The 24,140-nt window shown below is 40.0% G+C and overlaps 1 protein-coding gene and 1 long non-coding RNA gene across 2 annotated transcripts in view; one reads left to right on the plus strand and one right to left on the minus strand.

The window, feature by feature from the left end:
* Window positions 1-2,348, plus strand: part of MRPL3 (mitochondrial ribosomal protein L3) — a 51,783-nt gene extending 49,435 nt beyond the window's left edge. Inside the window, exon 10 of the mRNA XM_042955562.1 lies at window positions 2,098-2,348. Coding sequence (XP_042811496.1) covers window positions 2,098-2,250 — 153 coding nt within the window. The 3' untranslated portion in view covers window positions 2,251-2,348. The remainder of the gene's footprint in view (window positions 1-2,097) is intronic.
* Window positions 1-24,140, minus strand: part of LOC122229953 — an 80,853-nt gene that overhangs the window by 18,465 nt on the left and 38,248 nt on the right. The window lies entirely within an intron of this gene.

The following is a 24,140-nucleotide window of genomic DNA, read 5'->3' on the forward strand; positions in this document are numbered from 1 at the left end:
CAGCATTCTCTCATCCCACAGGAACTTTTGCACCCCACCCCCAGAGTACAGGGCTGCCAGTAACTTTTTTTTTTTTAATTTTTTTAACGTTTTATTTATTTTTGAGACAGAGAGAGACAGAGCATGAATGGGGGAGGGGCAGAGAGAGAGGGAGACACAGAATCCGAAGCAGGCTCCAGGCTCTGAGCCATCAGCCCAGAGCCTGACGCAGGGCTTGAACTCACGGACTGCAAGATCATGACCTGAGCTGAAGTCGGACGCCCAACCGACTGAACCACCCAGGCGCCCCTGCCAGTAACTTTTTAATGCTAAAGTTAGTAAAGATGGTCTTAGGGATGACCAACCTGTTTAATTAATTTAAGCATTTTTTGTTGTTGTCTAGATTCACTAAACGTATTTAAAAAAAGCCTAAAGAATATGTTTACAGCATTATGTGATGTATATTATTAACTATTATTTGTGTGTGCTCATTCCTGTAGCCTAATTTATCATTTAAGTGTTTTCTAGATTTCCTGTTTGTGTGTGTGTCCTACCCCTCATCTTTCCTCAGAGGATTTGAACTGCCTTGCCAATATACAGAAATATAAAAAGAATGAGCCAGAGAGTTGAGAGAGTTTTGGTGAAGGTGGGGAAATAATGAAGCCAGAGGTTAGATTAAGTGCACAAAAATACATACTGTTGAGTCTTACACATTTGTTAAAGATGGGATGCAAACTCTGCCCCTCAGCTTTAGAGCCACCAAGACAAAAGAGATTTAAATAAAATGTCACTCATGTTTCCAATCAATGAATTATAGTACTGTAACATTTATAGTTAGAATATATAAGTAGTGTTCTCTGAAATGTTCAAGTATGATAGATCTATCAAAATGTAAAAGCAACTGAGAATTTGCTGTTTAGATCATTTATGACTAAATTTGCACAATTATCAAATTAGCACAGAAAGTTTTGCTGTTGTTGGTTTGGTTGTTTATTTGCTTGGGTTTTATTCTCCATTCTAAATTCTGAAACAGTTTAAATCAGTAAGAATATGACTCCCCCCCCCCCCCCCCGCCCTAAGTTCAAGTTCAACCCAAGATTAGTGACTTGGAAAGAAAAAATTAAATGAGTTTATTTTCTTCTGAGCAACTAACTGAAAATTCCTTGGAACAATTTTAATGAGAGAGATTAAAATAGATGTGTTTCTGTACATAGCTGTTCCTAGCAGCTGTGTACTTATTTCAACCAAATTATTCGTTTCTTATTGCCAAAATGATTATGCCGTGTTTTACTCTGTGTGTATAATTACATGTAATTTTTTTTTTAATTTCTCACTGAATGAAAGCTGTAGAATGACTCAGAAGCTTTAAAGAACCAGTAATGTTTTCCAAAAATAAAACCCAACATTTTAGATCATACCAACATCTGAACTGTTTCTTGGTTTATGAATTTACAGATATAATTAGAATATTTTTAGATTAGAAAGAGCTAATAAAACTAGTATAAAGACTTATGGAATGATTGTTTTTTGCTAAATATTATTTTGTCCGTCTCTTCTCAGTGATAATGGTACTTGTTAAATGTAAGCTTATTTCCTTAATAAAACTTGGTATTTTTGGTTATGTGCCCTTTGATGTAAGACTAACAAAAATACTAGGTAAATTCTTTTTTAAAACCTCAACTCAAAAGAATCTATGGTAGAAAATAAAATAATAAAAATATATAATAATAAAATAAGATCAATAATTAAGAAGTAGATGGTAATAACTTTTAGGCACATAGTTTGGATATAGTTGATACCTAAGTAGTAATTTTAAAATATAATTTATCCTCCTGGGCAATTCTAGAGATTTGTAAGTTATGAGTAAGATATGTAATTATCAGAGTAATTTAGAAGGCAGATGACTGACTTGAGGAAGGTTGTATTTCTGTCATTGGATTAAGTTTATTGGAATAAAAAGAATACATTGAGTTCCTTTCACTTTATGTAACAGTTGTGTTATTCACATTAGAAAATGTAGGAATAGATATTGTTTATTAATAATTAAAACATACTATCTTTAAGTAACTTAACTGGTACTACTTATTAATAAGGTCTTTGTCGTCCCCCTCCTTCCAGATCAGAGATTCTACACTGCCTGTATATAAGGACTTCTGTAAAAATCTACCATTCCCTACATATTTTCCTGATGGAGATGAAGAAGAACTACCAGAAGATTTGTATGATGAAAATGTGTGTCAGCCTAGTGCACCTTCTATTATATTCTCCTAACCTCCGTGGACATGGCAGAACCTCCTGTATTTTATGAGCTTTGATGAGCCAGAGCAATATATAACCAGGAAATATATTTTCCTTTCTTAATCACAGTACCACACTTGTCATCTTTGTCAAGGGCATAAATACATCATTCCATCCCCCAAACTAAATTTTGTTTTAAAAAAATTACCACATTAGATAAATCAGTTAAATAGACTGGATATGCCAGATGTTGATGGACCAGCCGTTTGCATACGAGCAAAGTCTTTTGTGATTTGTGAGCTTCATCCTTTTTTACTACCTATTCTAAAGTTATCTTAAGATGCTTATGAATTCAGCCTCTTTTGTTAAAGATATTTCTGTCTTTCTGAAGGGGTGGATGTGGAACAGTGGCAAACTTACACTTTCAGGGTGAACTTGAAACTTACACTTTCTAAACAGAGAAAGGAAGTAAGATTTTTATTTAAATTATATTTTAATCATTCTTCCTTGCTTTCCCAGAAGGATTTGAAGTGGCCTGGGGTTGTACATTCAACAAACTTATGAATCACCTATTTTTAAAAATATTAATGTCCCCTGGGTTTTTTCATTGTATGAAATTAAAACGTGTTTGCTAATGGCTACATTATGTCAAATAATCAAGCTTAACAATGCAAGTATAAGCAGTCCTTATTGAACTACTGGATTTCCTCTGAACCCAGATTCCTGAGGACCCACAGGATCTAACTTTTAACTCAGGATATTTTCTGAGACTTGATTCATACAGCAACCCAAGAGACATTAATCATACTGTTAGATCACCATATAATTTCCTAATAACTAATGGATTTGTATTTGAAAGGTCCAACAGTATTTTTTTTTTTTTTGCTGATATTTCATTTCTCTCATTTTTGATTTCAAATCCAAATATAGTCACATCTTTTTTAAATTTTTCATTATTCTTCACCTAATTCCAGTAAGATTTGTTGCAATTGACAGAAAATCCATACAATAAAATAGTTGGGGCACCTGGGTGGCTGAGTTGGTTAAGCATCCAACTCTTGGTTTCAGCTCAGGTCATGATCTGGTTCATGGTTCAAGCCCTGCATCAAGCCACTTGGGCTTTCTCTCTCTCTCTCTCTCTCTCTCTCTCTCTCTCTCTCTGTCTCCCTCTCCCTCTCCCTCCCCCCACCTCCGGCTCATGTGTGTGCGTGCGTGCTGTCTCAAAATGAATAAAAATAAATAGAAAATAAAAGAGTAAGTGAGGGAAAAACACCTAGGATAACATAAATCAGTATTCAGTCGGGAGTTGGGAAAGAATGGTAACCATATGATACAGATGAGCAGACTATGACATGCAAAATCATTGGACTCAGTTTGACTCTGAGCTGCCTGGATACCAAAGTAAAACAGCATTGATCTTTTTACATATTACTCTTTAATCATGAGTTCCTCAAGAGGAATTGTTTTAAACTGGAATAAGTCTTGGTCACCATACCATTTTTTATTCAAAAAATTACTTATCAAACTGGAAATTCCTGGACTTAAAAGATTATCTCAAACATATTCAAGGGTAAAATATTAGACACATTCTTGTCAGATCAAACAAGGATAGATAATCTTTACTACTGCTGTTCAACAGTGTTCTCGGAAGTCTTTGTCAGTACAGTTACTAAGACAAGAAAAAGTAATGATATAAATATTAGGAAGTGAGAAGATTGGAAGAAATATCCACCTGTAAGACAATCAACTGACAAGTCATTAGAAACAACGAAGGAGGGCGCCTGGGTGGCTTAGTCGGTTAAGTGTCCAACTTCAGTTCGGGTCATGATCTCACAGTCCGTGAGTTCGAGCCCCACGTCGGGCTCTGTGCTGATAGCTCAGAGCCTGAAGCCTGCTTCAGATTCTGTGTCTCCCTCACTCTCTGCCCCTCCCCTGCTCAGTCTCAAAAATAAATAAAAACATTAAAAAAAAAAAAAAACGAAGGCAGTTCAGCAAGGTGACTGTAAAGATTAATATGTAAACATAGCAATATTGAGAAATTTTATGGGGTGGGGGGAAATGGCTACTATTCCAATAGCAATTTTTTTTTAAAGCTTACCTAGGAAAAAGCCTTACAAATGTGCTGGAGTCTTATTGGAGAAGTTAAAACTTTATTGAAGGACATAAAAGAAGACAAATAATGGAGGGGATTATCATGGTTATGAATGGGGAGACTTAATATTGTAAAGAATTCAATCCTATTTTTAAAATCTCAACAGGTTTTACCATAGAACTGTTCAAACAGACTCTAAAATGGATGTGAATGTGTACATTCAAAAATAGCACATGAAATCATAACTATTAGGTATGTCCCCATACTATGCTTACTTACGCTTTACTTTGAAATTCGGCATACTGTATGTCTTAACTACTTTAGTTGCATTTGATCAAAAGATTTTAATGAACTTAGAGATGCGTGAAATTTGCTGATAAACCAATGGGAAGCAGCTGTTACCTTGCAAGACAAATGAACAATTATCGCTGGGAAAACATAAAAACCTTGTTTCCATATAAAGCATCTGCAGAGGTGGAGAGAAAGGAATCCTAGCGTCTGAAGATAACCAGGTGGACAGGAGAGCAAGGAGCCATTCAGCAGTCATTTGCCCAGGACATACAGTGTTTTGAAGAAGGCAGGGAGCCCTTTGCACTAGAAAGCCGGCCCTAGACCCACCACCATTTGTCTGTAGAGTCTTTAGTCTTTGGATCTGCATTTGAGTTTAAAGGAGAAAATTTCTGATCACCTTTTAGGGTCATGAGTGTGAACCCTACCTTCTAGAGTCCGGGAGCAAAGCATCCACTTACATCCCCCACCTTCGTACACCTCCTACTCCCCACTGCCAGGGCCTTGCAGCAATCAAAGAGGATCTGGGGCCCATTCCTGCGGACTTTTTCAGTAGCCCAGAAGTAACCCAAGATGTGTTCTACTGACCCAGGTGGTAAGGAGGAAGCCTTCTCTACAGCTATGGAATACATAAGCCAGGGTCTGCCTGGTCCAACACTAAGGAAGACAGGGAATTTGCTAAGAATCGTGGGTCACTATGGCTACAGTGCCTATCATCAAATGTTCAGCTCGAGGAAAATGGAACTTAGCCTATTATGGATAAGCACATGGTCTGGACACTGCTCACCTCACTGTGTGGAGTCCAGGCAATAAGGGGCCGCCTCCTCCACAGTAACCGCCACTGCTCAGGTGCGGAGGCAGTTCGGTTCTCAGCAGCCGAACGCGCTCGGCTCCTAATTTGGGCTTGAACTTGATTTCCTATTTTAGATTTGTTTTGGGAACTTTTTATAACTAACTTTCATTCAAATTAGACATTGGTTCCAGCCTTTGTTGGTACTAGCTATTAGTTATAAGATGAGTAAGCGCTGAATCTTATAAAATTGGGAGGCTTGGGGAAGTCCAGCCGGTCAAGCATATCCACTTTAAGAGTTACACTGGGCACTGGTTGTCCTTCCCTCCAGGACCCTCACCTTACTTACTGGAGTAGCTGAAGCTGAAACGTTAATGCCGATTGATCTCGTCTCCACAGTGGGCCCTGGCATGGGGTGAAAAGTGGACGGTGACAAGCTGTCACAAGCACTAAAATGTCAATGAAAGCACTTCTTACCCACAGCAGATGTAAGGATATAATTTGCAAGGAGATTAAGTTTTTCAAAGTCAATAAATTGTGCTTTCAGTAACCTTTAAAGCTGAGATACAGACCTGCTTTTCAGCTTTTCACAAGGGACGGAATAGAAGGATGACTTTTACAGCTTATTTCCAAAGGTGAATTTGTGAATGGAATCTGAGTGCATCTGAGAATATAGGATGAAATACATACACAACTATGGGGTTTGGGTTGGCGGGGGTGGAGGGGGGGGGTGTTTTTAGTGTGAAGCATTATGACACACGCTAGTTAAAGCAGCCATTCAGGGTTCCTGATACTACAGGAGAAGTTCCACCAGCCTGTGTAAGAGCACTGTTTTATGCTCAGCAACATCTGTTTGAGTAATCCAAAGAATGTCTATTTGAGAAAAAAATAACATCTGTCAAAATGAGAGCCTCTCCTTTTTGCAGCGAGACCGGACCTTGGTCCTAAGTCACTGCCCACAGAGAACGGTGTCAGCCGCACCACGGTAAGACCCACTGTGGGAGAAAGAGCAGCGTTTGGATTGCGGACGCAATCTGGCCTGGTGTTTGGGCCTCTGGGACGGATGTTCACGTGAATGCCTTTCTTTAAGTGTCTGTATCACTCCTCCTCCTTGTCAGAGTGGAAATACACCACCACAGCTGCTGGTGCCGTCCCGCCTTGCAACATGGTCTAGCCTCCCGTGTGAGGTCTTCCAGCAGCACTCTGTTGTTTGCTTTTCCGTGGCTGGTTTCTTTCTCTTGTTATTACTCTAAATTGCCCAAAACTGCCTGTGTCTCCTGAGGCCGGTACTTCGAAGCTCTCCCCTCCTCTTGCAGGAAGGATGGCAGGGAGAATGGACTTCAACTGTTTATCTCGTTTTTATGAATAGTTTTGCAGTGGAGCCCTTTAGTGATGAGGAAGGGCATGTTGCTGATTTCAGTCTTGCTGAGCCAAAAGAGGGCATTTAAATACAGAGAGACAGAGGTAGGTCACTGTGCTGTGAGGCCCCCTTGGGCAAACGTCTCCAGGAGCTTTATAATCAGATGTGTCACTTTGGGGCTACCTGTTTTCTAGATGGGAAGCAATTCTTCACTTGACTAATGATGGATAAAGTTTCTTCCGCCTTCAGGAATTTTCTACCAAGTTGACTCTTGTAACAATCCACATTTCTCCTTCAGTTTCCAGCTTTACTGCTGTATGAGCTGTAATACCTCATCTGCCAGCTTCCAGTAATAATTGCTGGCAGAGCAGGTGGGAGCTTGGCCCCAGAAATGGCAGTGGTCTCCCCAAGCGTGCCTCACAAAACAAATGCTGCCTGCCGTCCAGATTCTGCCTCTAGCAACTGCCTAGGACTCCCTGAAATAAGAGAACCCAATTAAAGTGTCATCATCTCCTCCAGAAAATAGCCAGAGTCCTGAGTGCAGGTTGCCAGCCTCCATTTCATCATTTTGTTTTCTGCTTTTAAATGTTGTTTCCACAGAACTTACAGAAGCCCACCTCACACATTGCTTTTCACTTTTTAGACTAATGAGGTGACCTGTTCAGGTTAGACAAGCCAAATTAATTTCGACGAATGCAACCCATAACACCATAAAAGCAAATAAATGATTTTATCTCAGCTGGCTAAAACATCTTCTTGGCATGGGAGACACAGAGTTGTTCTCTCCTGCCATTTGACTGGAAGAGTGAAAGTGACAGTTGTGCCCTTGATCCTCCAAAAGTGGACTTCATATAAGCACCAGAGTATGTGCTAGGGCATCTAGAAAGTTCATTGTTTTGGTTTTCTAAAAAAAAATTTTAATCATAAAGCATCTTTTTTAAAAAAATTTTTTTTTAATGTTCATTTTTGAGAGAGAGAGGGAGTATGAGTGGGGAGGGGCAGAGAAAGAGGGAGACACAGACTCTGAAGCAGGCTCCAGGCTCTGAGCTGTCAGCACAGAGCCCGAGGCGGTGCTCAAATTCGAGAACCATAACATCATGACCTGACCCAAAGTTGGACACTCAACCGACTGAGCCACCCAGACGCCCCTAGAAAGTTCATTGTTTTTAAAGAAAAAGGATAAGATGCCAAGTTGTGGCAGTGCCTCAAATGTGCCTTGAGAAGGAACTAACCAAATACTCCATCACAGAGGTCCTGACAAAGATGCAAGGATGACGATGTAAAAGGGACTGTGTCAGAAGGAACAATAATAAATGCCTCTCTTGGGCAGCCAACATCCATTTCCTCATCTAAAATGGCGTGATAAAGCAGAGATGGCATCAGAGCCTTGGCTGGCAGTCCATCTTGTTCTGCGAAGTGCAGAAACACTCAAGTGTGGACTGCCTCGTGGAGGAGTGCCAGGCCTGGAAGAAGGGCGCCCTTCCCCTCCGCCAGCAGAGCGTTTCACAAGCTGCTAGTGACAGCCAGCCTGCCGCCAAAATATCTATGAATGAGAACCAAGGCGACAGGGTCCACAGAGGAAAATGCGTGTTGAGGAAAACATGAATCAAAACTGAGGAAGTAAGCAAAGGAGAAAGAAAAGTGATAAAAAGGAAGGAAACAGGAAAAGATGTTCCATAACAACTCGAACCTTTTTCTACCTGTACAATTACAACAGGGAGTATCTCTTCCCTGCTTGCATGGTTCACTCCTCTAGCCAGTAACTGATAAGCACAGCTCTACCTTGGGGGAAAAGGTTGTGATTTAATGATCCAAAGCCCTTTGTTCAACTCCACTTCCCATAAAAAGAGAGGCTAAAAGTGCTGTGGCCCAGGAGCCCTTGAGCTGCCCACCCAACTGGACCCAACTGGACCCCGGAAGAGAGCTCCTCAGGCACAGGTAATTCTCACAGTGGTTTACAAAGGCCGGTCTCACCTTCACCTAACACAGTGCTCCTTATCCCTGACTGCACGTTAGAACCACACAGGGGGCTTGGAGAACCCCAGTCCAATGTTCTTAGACTCTGTGGGGCTCAGCCCCAGGCACCAGTATTTTTTAAAGCTCTCCAGTACCAGTGTACAAAGTTCAGAACCACTGGCCTAAAACAACATGATGTATAGGGGGGGCAAGTCATTTGTGGTACCCAGGCCAGTTATTTGGGAGCCATTTACATCGGAGAAATATTTATGAAAATGTAATAATAGGGACGTTTTATATGTGTGTGGTGCTTTATATTTCAAGGTGTTTTTATGTTCTTATGAGAGTACCGCCCTGGGAAAATGCTTTAACATCTTGCAAGAATATATATACATGTTAGATATCATCCATCTTGTATGACTGAGAAAATAAGCAGACTGAGAAGTCTAGGACTTGGTTAGGGCCTCACTAAACAAGTGGCTGGCAGAGCTTGTGCTAAAATCAGGTGTCCGATTTCCCTGTACCCTTCCACACCGCAAACTGAGATTCATGACTTTCTTTAAAGAGAATCTACTATATTGATATAGTTGGTTTCCTCTGTTGTGAACTGTGATTTAGCCTCATACACATGTGTTGAATTGTTTCAGAAATGTGTGACTTTAGTACCTCACCTCTGATTAAAAAAAAAAAAAATCACAAGTGAAACAAGCTGTCAATCTTAGCTTGTCTGAATTTTTCAGTTTATTATTGTTGTTGCCAATATTTTCTACTTTGTTTATTTCACTTGTCCTGCACCTGTGGCAAGTATAAAAAGCTTTGAAAAAGTTACTGAGAGGAAATATTGAAAATGGAGAGAATTTTATGCATAAACATACTTTCTTTTTCTGCAAATTGGGATAGATCAAGACTCTCTTCCGTTTTCATGGCTGAGAGCTTTAGAACAACTCCAGAGAAGCTGATGTGGAGATGGAGGGTGTTGGATGTAGGGTGAAGTTACACCAGCAGATTCCTAGGGGTTGACATATTAATCAGTGAATCCTCCCTCTTGGGCCATATCTGGACCCCTTCCCTTTATGCCTTGAAGGTTAGCAGTCAGAACTATAGGACATTTATTGAACACTCACTGAGCGTCAGATGTTTTACATGGTCTCTTGTTTAATCCTCAACCACCCTGCCAGGTAACTGTTATCACCTCTACTATATACATGAGGAAATTGAGACTCAAAGATTATGTAGCATTTCCAAGTCAAATACCTAGTGAATGGCTGAGCTGGGACAAGAACTGAAGGTCACCTCTGGACTCCAAGTCATGCATTCTGGACAGAGCCCCAGCTTCCAGGCACCCGAGTTTGCTAAACATCTGATGGAAATCACTGAGTTAGCCCTCTTTTCCACTGTGGGGAGAGAGGAGCCCTGTGCCTGTTTGCTGTACCTGTAGATAGAATTTAGACAACTTCTCTGGGGGGTAGTTTCTACCATGGAAGTCAGTGTGAGAGGATGAGCTGGGCATGAGTGTGGGGGTCTCTTGCTACCAGACCGTGGAACTTTGGTGGAGGCCCCTCCTATTTAGAATGGAGTGAAACTGCTCCACTGGCAAGGCTTTCTTCACCATCCTCAAAGGGGAAAAACATTGAGGGTTTGGGGAGGATGAGACCTTCTGCCCTTTCACTCCAGGTACAGGTCAAGACAATCATATTACCCTCTCAGCTAGCTCCAAAATGATTGTTTGGAACTGAGCAAAGGTCTTAAGCTTGACTAATAGATATTGATTGGACCTGCAAGTAGCTCCAGGCAGTAAAACAGTATGAGACCTAAAAAAAAAAAAAAAAAAAAAAAAAAAAAAAAAAAAAAATCCTGAGTTTCCAGAATATCAAAGAGGTCAGACCAACTAAAACTGCTGAATCAACTTTAAAAAAAAAAAGGCATTGATTCAAAATTTAATTGAACAGAGAACTCTCACACCTTTTTATACACAATATCCCAATTTTCTCTCCATCTCATGGGTAGTAAGGTGCATAGGACCCGTCTTAATGGGTGGACAGGCCTAGGAAAAATATCTGTGGATATTGATAGGATTTATCCTATTTATTTCATAAGTTGGGTTGACCTAATTAATCAAACACAGAAGGTCAAGGATCTGGCAGGTTTTAAAATGTTCCCATGGGGTGCCTGGCTAGTTCAGTCAATCGAGTATCTGACTCTTGTTCTGAGGGTCGGGAGTTTAAGCCTCACACTGGGCATGGAGCCTACTTTAAAAAAAAGAAAAGGAAAAATGTTCTAGTGATCCTTTTCTTTCACCATCAGGTGGGAAAGTATCTGAACTTTTAGGATGGTGATGCTCCCCTGCCACGGAAATCCCACTGTTTGCTCTTTGCTGGTCTCTGTGTGGAATTATTTGTCTGGCCAAGGTAGGGGTCCTCCTTGTCATTTCCTGGGCTCTTGGTTTGTTGAGTCTGTGTTGAACCAGAGTTAGTTTCCTGTTCTCACTGAAATGATAAAGAGACATTCAGAGAATCCACCAAAGGAGTAAATAAAGATTGGGAGAAGGTCACTATGGATCAGTCACCCAGTTTGATCTTTATGAAGACTAAAAAAGGAGTAAGATTTTTTAAACTTAAAAATAAACTATTTCACATCATAAAAGCAATATTTGTTTACTGCAAAGATTTGGAAAATGAGAAAAACACTTCATGATCCCATCTTGCAGTTACTAAGACTGTTGACCTCTTCTAGAACTTCCATGCCTATATATGTGCATGTTTGTATAATAAATAGGATGACTGTGCCTGCTCTTTGATAGTCTTTTTTTTTTTTTTTCGGTTGATAATATATCTTTTTGTGTCATTAAAATTTGGGGGTTTTGTGGTTTTGAACTTCTTTTTTTTTCCCCCTTGCAATTGGAAACCAGGCTGTGATGGACATCTGTATAGCTAAATCTTTGTGGCCATCAATAATTATCTTCTTAAGTAAATTACTAGAAGCAAAATCACTGGTTCAGTTGATGTATAATACTAAATTACCTCTGAGAAAGATTGTTCCAGGTTAAATGTGTTCAAAATATCCTCTGTTTACTTACAACAAAAATAGCTGGTCTGTCACTTCCTGACATGAGGTGTGTTTAGGCATCTTCCTCAAGCAGTTGCCCTAGTATTTCTCCCCTGGTTCCAGCTGGGGGGTTGCTTTTATCCTTTCCTTTCCCAAGTTCCAGATGGTTCAGTTCCCAAGTATCCTTTATTTCACTTTTCTCCCTCCACCCCTAAAGATTTATCTCCTTAGTGAGACATGCAAGGTCTCTCAATACCAACTTGGGATTTCCAGAATCTCTAGGAAGACGTCATGCCCAGATGATGTGAGTAGGCCATTGCATGGAAAGCAGAAAGGAAAGCAAAAGCATATATCACTTCCACCTCTGATACTGGATGGGTCCAAGTATCTCCATCAGAGCCCCAGGAAGAATGTTCCATTGCACAGTAAGGGAGGAAGGAGGCTGGCTTCACTGGGTCTGCTGGTGGAAGATGGTGTTCGAACTGGCAGTATTGGAATGGTACTAACACTGGACAACCATCACTGACGTCTCTCCAGTAAACCACGTCTGTGAGGCCAAAGAGGGCAAGTGTCGTCATGAGCCCTACTGCTAGGACATCGTCCACATTGTGTACACAGGGGGCTGCATGATACATTTTCTCAGGGATTAATGTTAGAAAGATCTGTTTTCTCCAGTCAAAAAGAGGACAATTCCTTAACTCGGGGAAAGGAAGATTGTATCTTTAATGTGCCTCTGCCTTGACTTAGCCTAGTTTCTAGGACGATTATCTCTCTTCACCCCATCTTTCCTATCCAAGTTGCATGGCAATTAATATTTAGTTGTATACTTTTAGGTATACTCAGTCCTACTCCACCTGTGTCTCTTAGGGGAAGTCGTAACACCTTTTCAAAAGAAGGAAAGAAGAGGATTTCATGAGAGAAGAGGAGCCAAGATGGCGGAACAGCATCGAAGTTTTTTGTTTCCCTCACGTCCATGAACTACAGCCAGACCAACACTAAACCATCCTACACACCTAGAAAACTGATTGTGGAGGATTAACACAACAATTTGCACAACCTGAACCACAGAATTCAGCAGGTACACAGTGCAGAGGAGTGAACTTGGGGAGCGAGAAGCCGCAGAGGGCAGGGAGGTGCTTTTGTGGGCGGAGAAAGGATGGAGACTGCAGGGGGGGAATACAGGAAAAGCAGCCCACACACACACAAAAAACAGCTGGACAAAAAGTGGAAAATTGGAAACAGCCACAGAGACTAAACTAAAAAGGGAGAAAGGAGAAAGCAGAGGGTTTAAATTCTGTCAAGACTGTAAACAAGAGGAGTGCAAAGGCTACAACTCCGCAGCTCGATAACTGGCGATGCTCTGGTGGGAAGGGCAAATACCCAGGAGCAGAGTGGGGTCCGGGAGGTTCTCGGGCTACACGGGGAAAAGCGGTTCCACTGCTGGAAGGACATTTGGTAGAGACTGTGAGGCATCCTGGTCCCAGCAGACCCCAGAGAATGACCACATTCACTGCTGCTTGAACAAAGTCATTAAGGGTGAAGTCTGGTGTCAGATGTGTGTTGTGGTTTTCCATAATCCCTGAAAAGCTGCTGCTACACTATCTCATGAACTCTTCTGGGGCGGCCTGGCACTTGGCCATAGTCTCGGGGCACCAGCAGCAGCAGGGTCCAGCAAGCGTTCCTGGGTGTAGCCGACATTCGGCCCTTGCTCATTTGGCCACTGCTCGGTGAGACCCTCCCGCAGAGGGGCGGAAGGGGTTAAAGCCACAGTCCTTCAGAAGTAAGGGGCCGGGGAAAACAGCTGCATCTGAGACAAAACTCAAGAGAGAGGTACTGCCTGGGGCCCGGTCATGGAAAGTGAAAAAGGAGAGAGTGGAGGAGAGCTGAAGACAGAGGGCCAGTGCACAATTGCTGATCTGGGAGAACAGAGTTCCGATGCTAGAGACTGGCTAGCTGGGTGATGCCATTTTCAATGCTCCCACGCATGCGCATACGCACCTACAAGCACCACAACAATCCACCCCAGTAGGTTAGCAGCGCCATCTAGTGGAAAACAGAGCCATTACACTGACCCTGCCCAACTGGGCCAACCTCGCTCTTCAAAATCACAAGTCTCACAGCCTACATAGTTTATGGACTATAAAGCGCTACATACTCTGACTTCTAGGGGAAAATGAGGTAATTTCAGTGCCATTTCAATCTGTTAGCAGGTCCATCTTTTCAATTTTCCTACTTTTTTTTCACCTTTACACTACTTTTCTTTTTCTTGAATACAGAAAGAGAAAAAATTCATTTTTATTTTTCAATTTTTATTGAAAATATTTTTAATTTTTTTTACTATATTTTCTACTTCTGTGTAAATTTTATCCAATTCTATTTGACTTCCATCATTTTATTTTAGTCTACTACAGTGTATTCACCTTTTCAAATTTTCAAATGATTTCTTTTTCTTTTTTCTCTTTTTCGTTTCCTTTCTTTTTCTTGAATGCAGAAAGAGAAAAACTTCATTTTTACTTTCAATTTCTATTAAAAATATTTTTCTTTACTTTTTTCTTACTAATTTTTTTGCTTTTATGTGAATTTTCTCAAATTCTATTTTACTTCCATCATTTTATTTTAGTCTACTACACTGCATTCACTTTTTCAAATTTTCAAAAGATTTCCTTTTTTTACATTCCTCTTTTTTCTCTTTTTCATTTCTTTTCTTGAATAGAGAAAGAGAAAAAAATCATTTCTACTTTTATTAAAAATATTTTTCTGAATTTTTTCTACTACATTCTTTACTTTTGTGTACATTTTTCAAACTCTATTTTACTCCCATCATCTTCTAGTCTATTTCAGTGTATTCCTTTTTTTTTAATTCTGATTTCCTTACCCCACCTCTTCCATTTTTTTCTCTAATCTGTAAACCCACTTTCAACACCCAGACCAAAACACACCTAGGACCTAGCATGATTTCTTCAATTTGTGTGTGTGCATGTGTTTTTAAGTATTTAATTTTCATTTTTTTAAATTTTAATTTCATAATTTTAATTTTTGTACCTCATTAATTCCTTTTCTCCCTTCAAAATGACAAAACGAAGGAATTCACCCCAAAAGAGAGAGCACAAAGAAACGACAGCCAGGGATTCAACCACACAGATACAAGCAAGATGTCTGAACCAGAATCTAGAATCACAATAATAAGAACACTAGCTGGAGTTGAAAACAGATTAGAATCTCTTTCTGTGGAGACAAAAGAAGTAAAAAATAGAATGAAATAAAAAAAATGCTATACCTGAGCTGCAATCACAGATGGATGCCATGGCAGCAAGGATGGATGAGGCAGAACAGAGAATCAATGATATAGAGGACAAACTTATAGAGAATAATGAAGCAGAAAAAAAGAGGGAGATTAAGGCAAAAGAGCATGATTTAAGAATTAGAGAAATCAGTGACTTATTAAAAAGGAACATCAGAATCATAGGGGTCCCAGAGGAGGAAGAGAGAGAAATAGGGGTAGAAGGGTTATGTGAGCAAATCATAGCGGAAAACTTTCCTAACCTGGAGAAAGACACAGACATCAAAACAGGAAGCACAGTGGACCCCCATTAGATTCAACAAAAACTGACCATCAACAAGGCATATCATAGTCAAATTCACAAAATACTCGGGCAAGGGGAGAATCATGAAAGCAACAAGGGAAAAAAAAGTCCCTAACCTACAAGGCAAGACAGATCAGGTTTGCAGCTAACCTATCCACAGAAACTTGGCAGGCCAGAAATGAGTGGCAGGATATATTCAATGTGCTGAATCAGAAAAATATGCAGCCAAGAATTCTTTATCCAGAAAGGCTGTCATTCAAAACAGGAAAGATAAAAAGTTTCCCAGACAAACAATAAGTAAAGGAGTTTCTGACCACTAAACCAGCCCTGCAAGAAATTTTAAGGGGGACTCCCTGAGGGGAGAAAAGATTGAAAAATTTATATATATATATATATATCAAAAGCAACAAAGATTAGAAAGGACCATAGAACACCACCAGAAACTCCAACTCCAAGCATCATTACACAATAAATTCCTATCTTTCAGTACTTACTCTAAATGTCAATGGACTCAATGCTCCAATCAAGGACATAGGGTAAAAGAATGGATAAGAAAACAAGATCCATTTAGATGCTGTTTACAAGAGACCCACTTCAGACATAAAGACACCTTCAGACTGAAAATAAGGGGATGGAGAACCATCTATTATGCTAATGGTCAACAAAAGAAAGCTGGAGTAGCCATACTTATATCAGACAATCTAGACTTTAAAATAAAGACTGTATCAAGAGATGCAGAAGGGCATTATATCATGATCAAGGGGTCTATCCACCAAGAAGACCTAACAATTGTAAACATTTAGGTGCCAAATGTGCAAGCACCGAAATATATAAATCAATTAATTACAAACATAAAGAAACTCATTGATAGTAATACCATAAGAGTAAGAGACTTCAACACCCCACTCACAACAATGTATAGATCACCTAATCAAAAAAGTCCACAGGGAAACAATGGCTTGGAATGACACACTGGTCCAGATGGACTTAACAGATATATTCAGAATATTTCACCCTGAAACCGCAGAGTATACATTCTTCTCCAGTGCACAGGGAACGTTCTCCAGAATAGACCATATACTGGGACACAAATCAGCCCTAAGTACAAAGAGGTCGAGATCATACCATGCATATTTTCAGACCACAACGCTATGAAACTCAAAATCAACCACAAGAACAAATTTGGAAAGGTAACAAATACTTGGAGACTGAAGAATATCCTACTAAAGAATGAATGGGCCACCCAAGCAGTTAAAGAGGAAATTAAAAAGTATATGGAAGTCAATGAAAATGATAACACCACAACCCAAAACCTCTGGGACTCAGCAAAGGCAGTCATAAGAGGAAAGTATATAGCAATCCAGGCCTTCCTAAAGAAGGAAGAAAGATCTCAGACACACTACCTAACTTATGCCTTAAGGAGCTGGAAAAAGAACAGCAAATAAAATCCAAAACCAGCAGAAGACAGGCAATAATAAAGATTAGAGCAGAAATTAATGCTATCGAAACCAAAAAAAACAAAACAAAACAAAACAAAACAAAACAAAACAGTGGAACAGATCAATGAAACAAGAAGCTGGTTCTTTGAAAGAATTAACAAAATTTATAAACCACTAGCCAGTTTGATCAAAAAGGAAAGGACCCAAATAAATATAATCAAGAATGAAAGAGAAGAGATCACAACCAACACAGCAGAAATAAGAACAATAATAAGAGAATATTATGAGCAATTATATGCCAATAAAAAGGGCAATCTGGATGAAATGGACAAATTCCTAGAAACATATACACTACCAAAAGTGAAACAGGAAGAAAGAGAAAACTTGACCAGACCCATAATCAGTATGGAAATTGAATGAGTAATCAAAAATCTGCCAAAAACAACAGTCCAGGGCCGGATGGTTTCCAGGGGAATTCTACCAAATATTTAAGGAAGAGTTAACACCTATTCTCTTGAAACTGTTCCAAAAAATAGAAATGGAAGGAAAACTTCCAAACTCTTTCTATGAAGCCAGCATTACCTTGATCCAAAACCAGACAGAGACCCCACTAAAAAGGAGAACTATAGACCAATCTCCCTGATGAACATGGATGCAAAAATCCTCAACAAGATATTAGCCAACCGGATCCAACAATACATTACAAAAATTATTCACCACGACCAAGTGGGATTTATACCTGGGATGCAGGGCTAGTTCAATATCTGCAAAACAATTAATGTGATTCATCACATCAATAAAAGAAAGGACGAGAACCATAGGATCTTCTCAATAGATGCAGGGAAAGGATTTGACAAAATACAGCATCCTTTCTTGATAAAAACCCTCAAGAAAGCAGGGATAGAAGAGCATACCTCGAGATCATAAAAGCCATATATGAATGACCCAATGCTAATATCATTCTCAATGGGGAAAACTGAGAGCTTTACTCCCAAGGTCAGGAACAAGACAGGGTTGTCCACTCTCACCACTGTTATGCAACATAGTACTGGAAGTCTTAGCCTCTGCAATCAGACAACACAAAGAAATAAAAGGCATTCCAAATCGGCCAGGAGGAGGTCAAACTTTCACTCTTCGCAGATGACATGATAGTCTATATGGACAACCCAAAAGATTCCACCAAAAACCTGCTAGAACTGATTCATGAATTCAGCAAAGTTGCAGGATATAAAATCAACGCACAAAATCAGTTGCATTCCTATACACCACCAATGAAGCAACAGACAAAGAAATCAAGGAATCGATCCCATTTACAGTTGCACCAAAAACCATAAAATACCTAGGGATAAATCTAACCAAAGAGGTGAAAAATCTATACAATGAAAAGTATAGAAAGCTCATGAAAGAAATTGAAGAAGACACAAAAAACTGGAAAAAGATTCCATGCTCAAGGATAGGTAGAACAAATATTGTTAAAATGTCGATACTACCCAAAGCAATCTACATATTCAATGCAATCCCTATCAAAATAACACCAGCATTCTTCACAGAGCTAGAACAAATAATCCTAAAATTTGTATGGAACCAGGAAAGACTGCGAATAGCCAAAGCAATCTTGAAAAAGAAAACCAAAGCAGGAGGCATCACAATCCCAGACTTCTAGCTGTATTACAAAGCTGTAATCAAGACAGTATGGTACTGGCACAAGAACAGACACTCAGATCAATGGAACAGAATAGAGAACCCAGAAAGGGACCCACAAGTGTATGGCCAACTCATCTTTGACAAAGCAAGAAAGAATATTCAATGGAATAAAGACAGTCTCTTCAGCAAGTGGTGCTGGGAAAACTGGACAGTGACATGCAGAAGAATGAACCTGGACCACTTTCTTATACCATACACAAAAATAAACTCAAAATGCATGAAAAACCTAAATGTAAGACAGGAAGCCATCACAATCCTTGAGGAAAAGGCAGGCAAAAACCTCTTTGATCTTGGCTGCAACTTCTTACTGAACACATCTCCGGAGGCAAGGGAAACAAAAGCAAAAATGAACTACTGGGACCTCATCAAAATAAAAAGCTCTGCACAGTGAAGGAAACAATCAGCAAAACTAAAAGGCAACTGACATAATGAGAGACGATATTTGCAAATGACATATCAGATAAAGGGTTAGTATCCAAGATCTATAAAGAACTTATCAAACTCAACACCCCAAACACAAAGAAGCCAGTGAAGAAATGGGCAAAAGACATGAATAGACACTTCTCCAAAGAAGACATCCAGATGGCCAACTGGCACATGAGAAAATGCTCCACATCACTCATCATCAGGGAAATACAAATCAAAACCACAATGAGATACCACCTCACACCTGTCAGAATGGCTAACATTAACAACCCAGGCAATGACAGATGTTGGCGAGGATGCGGAGAAAGAGGATCTCTTTTGCATTGTTGGTGGGAATGCAAGCTGGTGCAGCCACTCTGGCAAACAGTATAGAGGTTCCTCAAAAAACTAAAAATAGAACTACCCTAGGGCCCAGCAATTGCAGTACTATGCATTTATCCACAGGATACAGGTGTGCTGTTTCGAAGGGACACATGCACCCCCATGTTTATAGCAGCACTATCAACAATAGCCAAAGTATGGAAAAAGCCCAAATGTCCATCGATGGATGACTGGATAAAGAAAATGTGGTATATATATATACAATGGAGTATTACTCGGCAATCAAAAAGAATGAAATCTTGCCATTTGCAACTGCGTGGATGGAACTGGAGGGTATTATGTTAAGTGAAATTAGTCAGAAAAAGACAAAAATCATATTACTTCACTCATATGAGGACTTTAAGAGACAAAACAGATGAACATAAGGGAAGGGAAACAAAAATAATATAAAAACAGGGAGGAGGAGAAAACAGAAGAGACTCATAAATATGGAGAACAATCTGAGGGTTACTGCATACTGAGGGGTGGTGGGAGGGAAATGGGTAAGGGGCACCAAGGAATCTACTCCTGAAAGCATTGTTGCACTATATGCTAACTAATTTGGATGTAAATTTAAAAAACTAAAAAATAAAACAAGTTAAAAGAAAAACAAAAGAAAAAAAAAGAGGATTTCATGAGAGGCTAATTTGAAACTGAATTGTGAGTCTCAAATTCCATTCTGATTTACCTAAATACTGGAAAGAATTTTCTGCCTTCCATTTATCCAGGACTAGATGGAGAAAATAAATGTTCATTAAATTCTTGTGCGCTGAAGACTTAAGTGTGGGAGTTAGGAAAACACTTGATGTATTTTTTCCCAAAAATATGTGGGAAGGGGTGAAGGAGAGGTGGAAGGAAAGAGGAGGGAAGAAGTCAAGAAGGCGGTAGAAATAAGTTATGGCCTGGGGACATCAGTTTAAACCACAGAGGGAGCTAAAGCCTACAATCACTGCAGCACAGTGAACATAATGCTTGCATCTGGGGGCTCAGGGTTAGTCTGACAGAGCGACAGGATCCGGGCCACACCCAGGAGTTTTCAGCCTCCTGAAAGGTGCTGAGAAGCTAATAAACCCTAAAGAAATTTGCCTAGAACTTTTCAGCCCCCTACACTGTAACTGCCAGAGGTGTCCAAAGATCTTAATTGCTTATTGCAGAGCCCAGAAAGCAGAGGCCTGAATGCTTTCTAGTGATGCCATTGGAAGTCCCTGCCCTTCCCAGACAGTTTTGTCCCTTGGAACAGGATGTAAAGAGTGGAGATCTTGGGAAAAGTTTACAGATTTTAAGTTATTTTTTTTAATGTTCAAAAAAATTGTCAAATATACCCCCTGGACTTTTTCTGCCCCCTGTGCTTTTATTTGGCAAATGTGCCATTTCCCCAGGCTGTAAGTTAACACGTTATGAATTAGTCAGATAGCATTTTATTGACGCTCATCAACAGAACACATTAATAATTTTCCAGCCAGCACTTTACCACCTGCTGTATTAAGCAGTGTTTCCTATTGCTTACCTAAATCCACTGTCTTCAAGCTCCAGGAAGCTGCACTGAGTCAAGATTTTTGAAATTAGATAGACAAGTTCATGATCACTCCGTCCCCACTTCATTAGGCATTAACCCTATAGCCCCTTAGTCTTCTGTGGACTCCCAGGGGGAGGAGCTGTGGTTTCCTTTTTTTTTTTTTTTTTTTAATATGAAATTTATTGTCTAATTGGTTTCCATACAATACCCAGGGCTCATCCCAACAGGTGTCCTCCTCAATACCCATCACCCACCCTCCCCTCCCTCACACCCCCATCAACCCTCAGTTTGTTCTGTTTTTAAGAGTCTCTTATGCTTTGGCTCTCTCCCTCTCTAACCTCTTTTTTTTTCCTTCTTCCCTTCCCCCATGGTGTTCTGTTAAGTTTCTCAGGATCCACATAAGAGTGAAACCATATGGTATCTGTCTTTCTCTGTATGACTTATTTCACTTAGCATCACACTCTCCAGTTCCATCCATATTGCTACAAAAGGCTATATTTCATTCTTTCTCATTGCCATGTAGTATTCCGTTGTGTATATAAACCACAATTTCTGTATCCATTCATCAGTTGATGGACATTTTGGCTCTTTTCATAATTTGGCTATTGTTGAAAGTGCTGCTATAAACATTGGGTTTCAAGTGCCCCTATGCATCAGCACTCCTGTATCCCTTGGGTAAATTCCTAGCAGTGCTATTGCTGGGCCATAGGGTAGGTCTATTTTTAATTTTTTGAGGAAACCCACGCTGTTTTCCAGAGCAGCTGCAGCAGTTTGCATTCCCACCAACAGTGCAAGAGGGTTCCCGTTTCTCCACATCCTCGCCAGCATCTATAGTCTCCTGATTTGTTCATTTTAGCCACTCTGACTGGCGTGAGGTAATAGCTGAGTGTGGTTTTGATTTGTATTTCCCTGATGAGGAACGAGGTTGAGCATCTTTTCATGTGCCTGTTAGCCATCTGGATGTCTTCTTTAGAGGAGTGCCTATTCATGTTTTCTGCCCATTTCTTCACTGGATTGTTTGTTTTTCGGGTGTGGAGTTTGGTGAGCTCTTTATAGATTTTGGATACTAGCCCTTTGTCCGATATGTCATTTGCAAATATCTTTTCCCATTCCATTGGTTGCCTTTCAGTTTTGTTGATTGTGTCTTTTGCAGTGCAGAAGCTTTTTATCTTGGTGAGGTCCCAATAGTTCATTTTTGCTTTTAATTCCCTTGCCTTTGGGGATGTGTCAAGTAAGAAATTGCTACGGCTAAGGTCAGAGAGGTCTTTTCCTGTTTTCTCCTCTAGGGTTTTGATGGTTTCCTGTCTCACATTCATGTCCTTTATCCATTTTGAGTTTATTTTTGTGAATGGTGTGAGAAAGTGGTCTAGTTTCATCCTTCTGCATGTTGCTGTCCAGTTCTCCCAGCACCATTTGTTAAAGGGACTTTCTTTTTTCCATTGGATATTCTTTCCTGCTTTGTCAAAGATTAGTTGGCCATACTTTTGTGGGTATACTTCTGGGGTTTCTATTCTATTCCATTGGTCTATGTGTCTGTTTTTGTGTCAATACCATGCTTTCTTGATGATTACAGCTTTGTAGTAGAGGCTAAAGTCTGGGATTCTGATGCCTCCTGCTTTGGTCTTCTTCTTCAAAATTGCTTTGGCTATTCAGGGCCTTTTGTGGTTCCATAGCAGCTATGGTTTCTTCTTCTGTGTCCCCAGGGCTGACAGTGTCTCACAGGTGACATGGGAGGACCTCTGAAAGGCCCTATATAAGAAGGGAATGAAAGGACCATATTGAAGCCTTTGTTTTTCCTTCTACTCATTTAACTTTATTTGCTCCTCTGGTCTGGCTTCCCCTCTGTGTCCCCATGTCTAGCACAGTGCCTGGCAGGTGACAAGTAGAACCTTCAAAAGTCTTATTTGGTCAGTGAATGAAATTAGCATATTGAAGAGTCTTCTTTCTCTCTAAAGAGTCTTTACATGTTCTTGGTTATGTTATTTGCTTTTCTCTTGGTTGAGTCCAGCACCATAGTGACATACTTATAAATGTTTAAAATCCTTTGAGAATCACACAGACCAATAGCACATCTGTGTACCTGATGCTTGTAGAAAATGCGTTCATTATAAATGTTACTGGTCAGATTAAAACTTCAATAAATAGAGAGCATACTTGCTCATGATGAAAAAATCACATATCATAAAATTGTCTGTTATTTCTAAATTGGTTTGTAGGTCCAATACAGTGGGTTTTTTGTTTTTTTGAGACAGAGAGAGAGCATGAGTGAGGGAGAGAGAGGCAGAATCTTGAGCAGGCTTAATGCTTAGTGCAGAGCCTGATGCTGGGCTCTATCTCGTGACCCTGGGATGATGACCTGAGCCTATATCAAGAGTTGGAAGCTCAACTGACTGAGCCACCCAGGTGCCCCAGTCCAATACAGTCCTACCAGAATTGCACCAGAATTGAGGGAAGGCAGTGAGGAGAAAAGGCATAGGGAGTAAAATTTCATAAGAATGGTCCTAAAATTCATCCAGAGTAATTAACTGGAAGAAATATCAAAAAAAATTATAGACAATGAGTAAGGGGGAAAAGATTTATCTTTCCAGATTTTAAACCATAGATGCTGCTTTAAGAATGCACAAAGCCCGGGGTGCCTGGGTGGCTCAGTCAGTTAAGCATCTGACTTCAGCTCAGGTCATGATCTCACAGTTCGTGAATTCAAGCCCCATGTTAAGCTCTGTGCTGACAGCTCAGAATCTGGAGCCTGCTTCAGATTCTGTGTCTCCCTCTTTCTCTGCCCCTCCCCTGCTCATGCTCTGTCAAAAAAATTTTTTTAATTAAAAAAAAATTTAAAAAAAAAGAATGAACAAAGTCCTTGTGGTACAGGCACAAGATATAAATAGGTTTTAAAAATTAAAACAAGTATAGAAAGGTATTTTTGAAAGTCAATTAATTTTAAACTGCTTGAAAATAGAGGAATCCACGAGTCCATACCAGTAATAAGTATAAATAAGTGAGAGAAGGGAGGACTGTCACTTGCAATAGAATGTTGAATGCCAACATTCAGTAAGTGTGGAAGGGGTGCCAGAGGTGGAAATCATCATTTCATAGCCGTCATGGCAAAGACTGGCTCAGACAAGAATCATCAATGGATACTAAATCAAGGGGGAGAGGGGATAGAGTGATGGGGGAGCAGGGTATTTGCATGGCCTTAAAGTGGCTTCCCAGGGATTGCTTGTTCATTGAAAGGGGAAAATACCAACTATAGAGTGATTGCCAGGTGATCAAAATTAACATCAGCAATGAGGGACAGATGAACATCCTGTGTCACCAGCTATAATACAACGAGGACATAATGTCATTTGTATAATAGCCCAGCTG

Source organism: Panthera leo, chromosome C2 (assembly GCF_018350215.1).
Source record: "Panthera leo isolate Ple1 chromosome C2, P.leo_Ple1_pat1.1, whole genome shotgun sequence".
Taxonomy (NCBI): domain Eukaryota; kingdom Metazoa; phylum Chordata; class Mammalia; order Carnivora; family Felidae; genus Panthera; species Panthera leo.